General features: G+C 46.5%; 1 protein-coding gene across 2 annotated transcripts in view; it reads left to right on the top strand.

Moving 5' to 3' along the window:
• Positions 1-5,140: 5,140 nt before the first annotated feature.
• Positions 5,141-12,456, top strand: part of Nhsl1 (NHS like 1) — a 230,695-nt gene continuing 223,379 nt past the window's right edge. The window contains exon 1 of one of the 2 annotated variants that reach the window (XM_052170023.1): positions 5,141-5,548. In XM_052170023.1, the coding sequence (XP_052025983.1) occupies positions 5,257-5,548 (292 nt within the window). In that variant the 5' untranslated portion in view covers positions 5,141-5,256. The remainder of the gene's footprint in view (positions 5,549-12,456) is intronic. The other variant, XM_052170025.1, reaches the window with a different exon arrangement.

Raw genomic sequence — 12,456 nt, 5'->3', positions numbered from 1 at the left:
AAGTATGAGTTTAAATCCGCAGAGCCAACTAAACAAAGAAGATAAAGAGAAGGGAGAATGGTCAGATGGTCAGAGCAGAGAAGAGAGGCTGAGGTTTGTGTCACTCGATGGATGAGGTAGGAGAGGAGAAGGATGGGAAGCAGGAAGCAGGGCTGACAGTGTGGCAGGGACTCACATCCCTGAGCTCAGCGTGGTCCTCCGAGATAACCCTAAAGATAACTTTTGAAAAACCTTAGGTGGGCTGGAGAGATGGCTCAGTGGTTCAGAGCACTGACTGTTCTTCCGAAGGTCCCGAGTTCAAATCCCAACAACCACATGGTGGCTCACAACCACCAGTAATGAGATAATGAGATCTGATGCCCTCATCTGGGGTGTCTAAAGACAGCTACAGTGGACTTACATATAATAAATAAATAAATCTTAAAAGAAAAGAAAAGCCTTAGGGCTTTGAGCAGGTGAGGGAGGCAATTAGATTTGCACTTTAAGCAGATCTCTGGCTAATTGAAGACCCTGGCCTGATTTCAATCTGCTGCGTCTGTGTGTGCTCGGGGCAGAAAAGGCTCAGGTTTGCTGAAGTTTCCAGATGGACAAAGGTTACTGGCTCTTGGCTACAGTATCCCATGAACTCTATCCCAACGATTTATTTATTATATGTAAGTACTCTGTAGCTGTCTTCAGACACAGCAGAAGAGAGCATCAGATCTCATTATGGGTGGCTGTGAGCCACCATGTGGTTGCTGGGATTCAAACGCAGGACCTTTGGAAGAGCAAAAGCTGAAGCTTTCTTAACACCAAGACAATTTGTTGCTTTCCCTTCAGTGGATGATGCTAAAAACACACCAACACTTGGACTTCTGACACAGAACCAGTATTTACTATACATCAAAGAGTTGGAAAATGTACAGCCTATCCATATTGTGTGCTCATTTCCAGATTTAATGTGTGCATTAAAACGCGTTACTTGAGGGTGCGCTACGCTCACACTTAACGAGTGTGCATGCACTCACACACCTGCAACTTCCGTGTAGTAACCAGCATCATGGCATTTCCCTTTCTCTTCAGAAGTGTGAGAAAGAGACAGTGAAGAGTCCTCACCATCTATCTCATCATGCCGTGGCAGAGGACCGCAGGGCTCCTTCCTTCTGATGACTATTCAGTTGAGATCGACGGTGGCATAGGGCAGAACCCAACCCTGTAACCACTAGTGACGTTAAATTATCCAAGAAGTACATTTGTAGGATAGTTTTCTTCTGTTGTATTTACTATTTACCAAGTATTAAGTAGGAAGCTGTGTCTAATGCTCAAGAAAAACCAGATATAAAGGAAATGGTTAAAGGTTATTTAAACACTATAGTTAAAAAGAGTGCAAAGAGGTCAAGGAACTGTAGGTTGAGAGATTTTGTGTATATTTACATGTATATATTTACATGTAGTATGTGTGCAAGTACACATGCACATATGGATACATGGGTGTGGCAGACTAGAAGTTGACATCTGATATCTTCCTCGGTTGATTTACACCTTAGGGTTTTTTTTTTTTGTTTTTGTTTTTGTTTTTTTGATTTTTGGATTTGGTTTTGTTGAGGCAGGGTTTCTCTGTATAGCTCTGGCTGTCCTGGAACTCACTCTGGAGACCAGGCTGGCCTTGAACTCCGCCTGCCTCTGCCTCCCAGAATGCTGGGATTACAGGCATGTGCCACCACCACCCGGCTCCTTCTCTCCTTCTTAAGTTGGACTTCCCCCGTAGGCTGGCCTTGAACTCTTTGACAGCTCACCTTCCCGAGTACTTCCGGATTTCATTACCACACTTCAGAATTAAGTTTTTGGATAAAATGACTTCTGTGGTTGAGAAGCTGAATTTAAATTCTAAGCATTTAAATATTCTCCCTCATTGTCCATTTAAAGTGTGTTTAAAGGCCAGGCATGGGGGCACTTGTCTTCAATACTAGCGTTTGGGAGGCAGAGGCAGGTGGATCTCTGAGTTTGATGCAAGCATGGTCTACAGAGTGAGTTCCAGGATGGCTAGGGCTACACAGAGAAACCTTGTCTCAACAGGCACGCAGGCATGTGCACATGCATGCACACACACACACACACACACACACACTTACACACAAAACAAAACAAACAACAACAACAACAAAAAACCCAACAACAAAGATCTGTTTAAGCTGATCATAGCGGGTTCACCGCTGTAATCCTGGAATTTAGGAAGCTAAGGCAGAAGGATTTCTGTGAGTTCAAGGCCAGCTTGGACTACAGCCTGGCAAGGGATCTGTCTGGAAAAACAAAACAACAAAGTAGAGAGCTGAAGAGAGAAGATTGTCCCCTGGCTTCTACCACTTCCACAGTGGCACACCTAGGTCTAAGTAAGTAATTCACTAAAAGAATCAAAATACAGAAGGGGAGGGTCTAACTCAGTGGCTTGTTTGAGGCCCCGAGTTCAAGTCCCATTACCGATAAAAGATATAGGGGCTGGGCTCTAGTTCAGAGATAGAAAATTTGCTTAGCGTGCTGGATGCCCTGGGTTTGATGCTTAGCATGAAAAAAAAAAAGAGTTGAGATTGCTCCAGGATTACAAAAGAGATCACAAAAGTATCTTTGCCCTCCTGTTAATTTATGCGGGAACACAGTTGAACTGTATTTTCAAATCATGGTACAAGACAGTATGTTTACTTAAACTAAATAACAATGGTTAATTTACTTTCAGTGGAATTTAGAAAGTAAATGTTCTATATAAAGGATTTGAAAAAAATAAAGACCTGTTACTTTATGATGATGATAGGCTTCTAATTAAGGAGCCTGGAGGGTGGAGCCTGGAGATTTGTGTCAGCCATAGAGCACTAAAAGTGCTGGGTTCAGTCCTAAGTACCACGAAAACAAAAAGACAAAAACCAGAGCCGAAACCTAAACGCCTTTTCTCCAACTTTCTCCTTCCCCAGAGGTAAACAAGTGGCCAATGCGCACATGAAAAGGTATCACTGGCTCTCAGGGAAATGCAAATCAAGACACTTCCAAAAGAATGGCTGTAATAATAATGAGAGATAATTACAAGAGTTAGTGAAGAGGTGGAATCTTCCTGTCGTCAGTGCTGGTGTGAAAGCAAAATGGCGTCACCGCCTGGGAACACAGCCCATAATTTCTCCTAAGGCTAAACAGAGTTCCTGTATGACCCTCAATAACGGTCAATAAGCAGAAACCAGAGGCTTGGCATATCTGGAATAAGCCAGTCTGTAAAAACCACAGGACCAAGTTGCCTGTGGCTAGTGTGGGGCTGGGATATAAAGAAAACTGTGAGAAGTGACTCAGCGCTTCAGATAAACCACAGTGCTGTTCGCATGATCTTCAAAATAGGAGAAAGCATGGGATAGTTCCCCATAAGCCGGGATATAATACTGTATAGATTTTTCCTATTGTCTTGGGGGCAGTCTTTCAGTATAGCTCAGTGGCAGCTGGCCGCGGAGAAAGCCTGATGCTTTTGTCTGATTACGGGTGTGTACTGGTAGGCTGGCTCACCCGGCAGCTTAAAGTCTTATTCATGGTCTCATGAAGTCAGGGAGGAACTTGTGGGGACATCATCTTTTCACTTCTGGACATTGCTTGAGGAAACACAACACCTTTATATATAGGGCTTCAGAAACACCAGGGTTTAAAAAACAGCACCTGTTTCCTTTGCTTACAACCCTGCAGGTGGTCCTACTAGGTGATCTGAGATTGTTAATATCATATACTGTAAAACAACACCATCAAGAACAAAACAAGGTGATGCACAACAGGAAAAGATGGGAAAAGGTTGTCTACTAAGTTTTTTGTTTCTTGTTTTTTTAAAGACAGGGTTTTCTTAGTAACTCTGGCTGTCTTGGAACTAACTCATTCTATAGACAGGGCTGGCTCAACCTCAGCCTCTCTCTGCTTCCCGAGTGCTGGGATTATAGCCTGAGTGAATTTACAAGTTCCATGCTTGCTTTGTTTCTGTCCAGCAGAGAGGCAAACTACCACCACTCTAGAGACTGATCCCAAGGTCAGACAGCAGTCCTGTAATGTGGGTCAACTTCACTCTAGAAACCAAAGAAGATCCTTCCTGAGCAAACCCAGCAATGAGGCCAATGAAATTTTTTTAGCTTCAGGATATTGGACCCAGTCTCCTTAAATTCTTCTTAGCAGAAGGTTTGAGTTAGCTGGGTGTCTCGTGACGCCTCTCAAGGGCGTTTAGTTAAAACATTTTCCAGGCCCTGGATTGGGGTTCTAGGTTCTAGTAACCTAACTCAACGCTTAAGGGATGAATGAAATGGGCAACTATCTCTGAACTGTTCTCACTTGAAGAGCAGGAAATCACTAAGGAGACGCTAATTAAAACTCTTGAAGTACTATGATCACTAGGGTCCTCCGAGTTTTGTTTTTGTTTTGGTTCCTCTGGACCCCCAGTTGACTACAGAACTCTTCGCCAGCGGGTGACTTATTGAGGTCTTCCTCGAGGTCCACAAAAGCGTCCCAGAAGTCTCAAGAGCCTTGCTTGATGAGAGACCAGGGGGGTCTCAGAGCAGCCGCCCAGCGTTCCCAGGGAGGCAGGACCGAGACTCAGCCGCCACCGCGGCAGTGCAGGTGAGCTGCCGGATTCCTGGGTTGGCCCCGCAGTCCGGCGCCTCTGCGGCGGCGGCCGCGTTGCGCCCCACTCAGGCCTGGGGTGCGGGCGGGGACCGGGCCCCGGCGCCTGGGGGCTCAGCTGGGGGCGTGGGCGGCGACCCGGAGCTCGGGGACTGCACAGCCGCCCCAGCAGGGTGCGCTGGGGCGCCGGGCGGCCAACGGCCTGGGCGCAGGGCGCGGCGGGCGCGGGAGCCGCAGGTGGTTCCCAGCCGGCCTTTCTCCTCCCCCTTCCCTTTCTCCCGCCGCCCTCCCTCGCGCCCGTGTCCGCGGCACTTCCCCCGCTTCCTCCTCCCTCTCCAATCCGGAGGGAGGGAAGGAGCCGAGGCGCTTTCCTGCCTGCAAACTTCAGCGGGACCCGCCGCGGCCGCCCGGGAGCTGCTCCGGGAACTTCCTCGGCCGCGCTGCCCCGGAGCCCCGGAGGAGGCACGCAGCCGCGCGGCACCCGGCGAGGGTCTCCGAGCCGTCCCTGCGCCTCCTCGCCGCCCGGCCTCGTCCCTGCGGCAGCTGCCCCGGGACTCTCCTTTGTGTTGGATGCGGACCCGCGCCCATCGCCCTCCGGGCCCCGCGTGAACCCCGCGATCGCCGCTCCGCCGGCACCCCGTGTGTCCAGCCATGCCCTTCCACCAACGGACCGTGGAGCCTGCACGGCTGCGGCGGCCAGAGGAGGCGGCGCTGGCTCGGGCTGGGGACCCGCCGCTCTTCCGCTCGCTGGAGCAGGTCAGCTCGCACACTCTGGTCTGCCTGCTCTCCCAGCTGGCCGACCTGTCGCGCTGCGCTGGGGACATTTTCGGGGAGCTCGAGGGCCAGGCGGCCGCGCTGGGTCACCGCACCGCCGAGTTGCACCGTCGCCTGGACGCCCTGCACGCCGCTGCCGCGCGCCTGGACCACCGGCGAGTGAAAATCCGTGAGTGGCTGGTGGCCCCGGGGAGGGCACCGCGGCACTGAGGCGCTCGGCCAGCTGCTGCCTCCCGCCCCCTGGCGGCCCAGGCTCAGCTTTCTGACCTCCTCCGGAGCCCACGGGTGTCGGAGGCTCGGGTGGGGAAGCAGTCCAGGTAGCAGGAACGTGTGGTGAGCCGGATTCTGGTTTCCAAGAGATTGCCTTGGAGTGGGCGCGGAGTGTGGCTTTTTGGGATTGCTTATTCCACTGCTGTCAGTGGGAAACTAATAAGCAGCCACAGCTATGGCAAAACGTGATGGTGTCCGGTCGAAGTCAAGGGATATAGAACGGTCATAGCACTTCACACTTGAGGATCAGTTTGTGGACAATCTGTGGGGACCGCAGCAAGGATTGCAGCCGGCTTGTCACAGCTGAGCACCCCCGCCCTCCCCCAAACCTCCCACCGGCTCGCACTTATTGTACCTGTGGCATTACCTCCTCAAGAAAGCATACTGGAGGTTTTTACTTTTGGCCTTGAATTTTGTTTCCTCTTCCAGTCTGACCATTGGCTCTTTGTTATAAAGAGTACCTTGACCTTGATCTGGGACTCTTGTCTTTGGCCCTCTTTAAGCCCTCAAATTAAGTCAATGTCTGACATTGTAATCTCCAAGAGCCCATCTCATTTCAGCAGCTTTAACTGGCTCTGATGAATGAAGCGACTGGAATTTCCTGCTGGCCCAAACTAAGAAACTTTCAGTGTGATGCCTGGGTGGTTTCTCCCTTTCCAGTAGGTGAACTTGGGTCATACTACTTAGTGCAAAGAGTAAATTGGGGATGGTTGATGGATTGCAGGGTGGGAGGGGAAGATACTGGTGTGACAGCCCACGCCTAAGTTTCAGCAGCTCTGCGTGAAAAATGGCCCGACTTAGAATCACTTCATACGTGCGTAATCCGGAGTAGCTTGTTTTCCAGCTTGAAAACCCACGTCGAGTTTAACCATCTCGAAGCCTGGGAGTTCGAATTTTCACAAATTTAAATCTACTGCTTACATACGCCGATGTAATGTGTCTCCTCTCTAGGTTGTGCATTTATCATATGATAACTTTATATTTTTTGGTTAGATTGTGCTAAAAACACATCCTTATAAGCCGTGGGCAGCTTTTAACCCAGGAGAGTGGGAGGGCATGAGAAGGGGCGTGGAGTCCAAATGAACTAATAATTTCTTAGGGACATAATCGGAATATATTTTAGTTCATGTGAATGATGACCTCATGCCTAGGATACGTTGTCCTAGGAGACCTTCAGTGTAAACCTGGCAATCCTGCTTGTTTCTGTGCCTTTTTGTGTTAGGGTGTGTGTGTACCTGGGCGAATGAGAATTCCATCCCTGACATGCGAGGTGGTGAGGCAGATCTAACCACTGGGTGAAGAACTCCAAGGGAAGTAAACAAAACAAAACAAAAGAGGACACATTCTAGTTACATGGAACGGAGTGTTGCCCCATTCTGTAATTGCAAAAACGAGGCCAATTACAATCTTTAAACTAACATGCAGAAAAAATAAACAATACTCCCTGATGGTAAAACTCTTTCTTTTGGCTGGATGGAGAGATGGCTCAGAGGGTAAGGACACTGGCTGCTGGTTCAGAGGACCCTGGTTCAGTTCCCAGTACCGACATTGCAGATCATGGCTACCTGTAAGCCCAGTTACAGGGAATCCAACAACCCATACACACAGAGGCAAAACACTGATGCACATAAAATAAACTGAAAACAAAACTGAAGAAAAAGACCTCTTTTTTATTTTATTTTTTTTTTTTGCTAGTTTTGTTTTGCATTTCCTCCTCCACCTACTTCTTTTTAGATGCAGACTCAAATAGTCATGACTGGTTTTGAACTTGCTATATAGCTAAGGTGGGCCTTGAACTCCCTATCATATCATCTTGCCTCCAACTTCCATTTGCTATTACATGCAAATGATATCACCTCCCGCTTACTCACTTACCTTTCTTTGAATATGTGTATTCTAATAAGCTATGCTGCCCAGCAGTCCCCCGAATTCTCTCTGAAGTTGTTGTTCTGAAGTGACTGAAATAATTCTCTTCAAAGTTTTCACAGGCATGTCATTTTAAGTGGCTTTAATTTCATACCAGAAATCCTGGTTGATCATTTTCATATAACCATGAAAGCTTTTATCAAAAGTAATTATTCCTAGATCATAGGTGTGCATACAGAGAAAAAGATGAGTTATTAAAGACATTATTAGGTTTGGCCCCATCTTTGCACACAACTTCTTTTGTGTGTGCTAAGAACCTATATATTCATATTCATATAATAAAAACCCTATATATTTATCCTATTTAGCATCTGCAGGATTCTTTTAAAGCAATGCCTTGCTTAGCCTAGTGACTCATACCGGCAATCCCAGCATGTGGAAGATGCTTAGCCTTGAACTCACAGTGCTAGGATTAAAGATACTACTGTGCCTGATGGGTTGGTCCTTTATAAGCAGGTCTTCAAAGTTACATTCTTCATTTGTGAACCTTTGTACAGAGAATTGACTGTAAATTGGCTCATTTCATGAACTCATCACCAGAGACGTAGTCAAGGCCAAAAGACTTGCAGTGATTGGTCCGGGCTGGAGCTCAAGCCTTTGATTGGCTTCCTTGCTGTCCACTGCAGGTGCAGCTTCCCTTTAGGAGTGTTTAGAAATAGGGACCAAAGTGTAGACAACGTTCTGTGAACTGTCTCAGGGCTGCCTATGGGCCTTAATTTCCTCCCTCTGGTAAGATATACCTGTTGATGAGTGTCCCACGGAGCAAGTTACAGATTCCAGCAGCACATACACTGGGGGGCCAGGCTCCAGTTCGCATTTCCCTCTTGGCTGCCCGTATCTGCCACACGTAAGATGCCAGTGGTGCCACCTGAAAAGCACCAGGTCAGCACTTAGTCCTGTGGGCCAGTCCTACTGGTTTCAAGGATCGTGAGGAATATTTCTTCAGGCTTGCCATCTTTCGAAGATCATAGGTAGGAAGCCCTACGAAGCTTGTCTTAAGTTAGGAGACGCATGTCCTTTTTCACCCATGTCCTGCGAGAAGAACTCTGATGCTCTATCTGATGATTCCAGCTGTGGAAAGTGGCCCAAAGATGGATGAACTTTGTAATGGTTGTTCTTGGTTGTCACCTTGACTACATCTGCAATTAACATAAACCCAAGCTTCTGGGGATACCTGGGAAAGATTTTATTTTATTTCTTTTTAATTACATCATTTGAAGTGGGACGACCCACTTTTAATCCAGATTTTTTTTTTTTTTTTTTTTTTTTTGAGGTGGGAAGATCACCTTTAATCCGGGCCACAGTGTCTGATGGCAGCTTATATAAAGGATGTGGAAGAAGGAAGCTTGTTCTCTCTGCCTGCTTGCCCTCACTCTTGCTGGCAGGTTCCTCAACTGGCATTAGAGCCTACTTCTTTGGGGCTCCAGTGTATACTGAAGAGCAGCAGAGACATCCAGCCTCATGGACTGAACAACTACTGGATAACTGTGCTTTCTCTTGGTACACAGCTGTTGTTGGACTAGCTGGAACACAGTCTACAGGCCACTTTAATAAATCATAAATCTCTGTGTGTGTATATATATATACACACACACATATATATATACATATGTATATACATTCATATACACACATATAGCAAACACACACACACACACACACACACACACACACACACACACACACATATACACATCCAGTAGTTGTTCAGTCCACAGGCCGGGATGTCTCAGTGGGTCTTCAGTATATATGTATGTGTATATATGTGTATGCATGTATATATACACACACACATACATACATACACATATATACACATACATATATATATACACATATATGTGTGCGTGTATATATACACACACACACATATATACATATATACATATATATGTATCTGTATGTATGTATGATATACATTCATTCTGTCACTTGTTTCTCTAGAGAGCCCTGACTAATACAGACCTTAAATGTACTGCATTTACAGGGACTCAGTGTAAATCTTTCACACATGCTTTCTTCAGCCAGACTGAGAGCTACTTGAGGTTATAGACAGCAGCACATTTGTTTTTTATAGAGCTCAGTACAGTGACTGGAAATGTGATATTATCTATCACATGTATAAGTAAAACATTTTAAATAATGTTTAGTGTGTGTGTGCGCGCACGCGCGCATTCTCAGATATGCACACACCATGACACATATGTGGAAGTCAGAGAAAACTTACTGAAGTGTTTTCTCCTTCCCCCTTGCTGGACCCAGGGACTCAAGCTGTCAGGGTTGGTGGCAAGAGCCTTTATCCATTGAACCATCTCACTGGTCCTGTTTCTGTGCAGGTTGAACTTGATTAATTTTGCTGCTGAGTAAATATGGCTACAGGCAGAAATTCGAATAGTTCTCTCTGGGCTCTGTCAACAACCAGGAGACTTTGTTATGCAGAAATGAGCAGATACTCACTGGGGTGGCCATGTTTTTGAGGTCCGTGGAAGTATGCTCCCTCACCCTCAGTACTTGGGATTTGACCTAGGGTCTATTAGGAAGTGCTGTATTTTTTAATCCTGAGAGACAGCTAAAGGTTGTCTATGGCCTTGACTCACTCACACTATAGCCCGGGCAGCCTTTGAACTCAGTATTTTGCGTCTACATCCAAGTAGCTAGAAGTATAGACCTATGGCTTGACCTTAAAATTAATTTTACTGAGACACAATTCCTAGATTCACCCATTCACAGTGTATGAGGCAGTGACTTCTAGTGTATTCAGACATGAGAAACATGGCCACGGTCTATTAGAGCATTTGCATGATCCCGAAAAGAACTCCCATATCACTGGGAGTCATTCTCCCTTTTTTCGTGACCTTCCTATCTCCAGGTCACCGTGAGTCTACTTTCTGTAGACTCTGTAGATTTAACTGTTCTGAACATTCCAGACAAGTGGACTCATGCTGTCTGTGGGCTTTGTACCTCCTTTACCAAGAGCAATGTTTCCCAGGTTCACCATTCGCTGCTTTCCATGACTAATAATCACATGCTCCTGGGAAGTATGACTGTGTATTAAAAACCTATCGTTCAGATTTGTTTATAATTTCTTATTACTGGTGTTTTGCCTGCATGGATATCTGTGTGAGGGTGTCAGATCCCCTGGGATTGGAGTTACAGTTGTGAGCTGCCATGTGGGTACTAGGAATTGAACTGGGGTCCTCTGGAGGAAGAGCCAGTGCTTTTAACCTCTGAGCCACCCCCTCCCCCTTTCTTAATTCTCAAACCAGGTGAAATAGAAAGGCTAGGCTGTATTTTTATGCCCAATTTATAGAGCAAGAAATGAAAGTTCTAGGGCTAGTAAGAGGCGTTAATAAATAAGACAGATTGAGTCTCGTGGTTGCTGTTCTAAACTCTTTTTTTTTCCCTAAAAGATTTATTTTTTTATTGTATGTATATTAATATTACTATAGCTGTCCTCAGACACACCAGACGAGGCATTTGATCCCATAACAGATGATGACAGGCTACCATGTGGTTGCTAGGAATTGAACTCAGGACCTCTGGAAGAGCAGTCGGTGCTCTTAACCTCTGAGCTACTGAGACATCTTTCTAAATCCTTCTCCAAACTCTTTTCAGTTTGTTTTAGAAGCACTTATTGGGGCTGAGGATGCAGCTCAGTGGTAGCTTGCTTGTCCAACATGAATGAAGAAAGACCTGGGTTTAGTCCCTTGCCCTGCACGAAACTGAATGTAGTGGCACGGGCCTGAAATCCAGTCCTTGGGGGATAGAGGAGAGAAGATCACGAAGTGAAGGTTGTTCTAGGCTACATAGTTTGAGGCTAGCCTGGGCTACCTGAGACCCTGTCTTGACAACAGAGAGCTTCCTGAATAAATATGAAATCCTATTGCCAACAGAGGATAGGAAAAGGCAATTTATTAGCACTTTAAAATAATAGTTGTAGAGAGATGATTCCCCACCCCTTTAGAGCCTAGAACCATTGAGAGGGCTTTGCTGTGCTATCTAACCACAGGGCTCCTTTTATACTATGGTGTGTGTCCCACCCGTGCACCCATATACAATGGACCTGGTGTGCTCTGTACAATGTTTAAAGTGAAGAAGAATGCTGTGGTAGGTAGATGGCTAGGTGGGGGCAGCTCCCTGGCGGATCATGCTTTTGGCATGCACCAGGTCCTTTCTGCCTCAAGCAGTTGACTTCCCTGTGAAAAGCGTAGCTTATCGGCAGAAAGAGTGTGCGGGCATTGTCTTTGCATAAACAGGTCTTAAGAACTTTGCTAGACAGTGTGGGCTCATACTCGAGAGCAGTGTTTTAGGCGGTAGACATCATCCTACTCTCGAGAGACTGTCCTCCTCTGACGTAACCAGCAGCTGGCTGACGTCAGAATGGATATCTTTGCCTCATCCTCAGAATGAGTCCCTGCAGTGTGTGTGTGGCAGAGTTCTAAAGACACAGTGGAGATGTGGACCTTGCTGAATTTCTAAGAGTGGGTGTTGGCCTACTCTTCTGGCACAAGACTTGCTTTCATTGAAGCGTGCCGCATACTGGCGAGGTGTTGATGAGGGTATGGGCTCCACCCACCTCTATTCTCAGGTGAGTTCTTCCATTAACAGAAACCGACAGTACTGAGTGGTCAGATTGTACCATTGGGTTAGGACAGTATATGTGAGATCAAGCAATCTTTTTCTATGTGCCTAACCTTAGGAGTTGCCTGTGTATGCCTGGTACGGTGTTCCACACCTTTAATCCCAACATTTGGGAGGCAGAGGCTGGAGGATCTCTATGAGTTCAAGGCCAGCCTGGCCTACATAGTGAGTTCCAGGACAGCCAAGACTTTATAGAACGATCCTGCTTCATAAATAAATAAATAAATAAATAACCTGCTT

This window comes from Apodemus sylvaticus, chromosome 23 (genome assembly GCF_947179515.1).
Source record: "Apodemus sylvaticus chromosome 23, mApoSyl1.1, whole genome shotgun sequence".
NCBI classification, from domain to species: Eukaryota; Metazoa; Chordata; class Mammalia; order Rodentia; family Muridae; genus Apodemus; species Apodemus sylvaticus.
The sequence above is the reverse complement of the archived record's forward strand: the minus strand, read 5'-3'. Positions and strand labels throughout refer to the sequence as shown.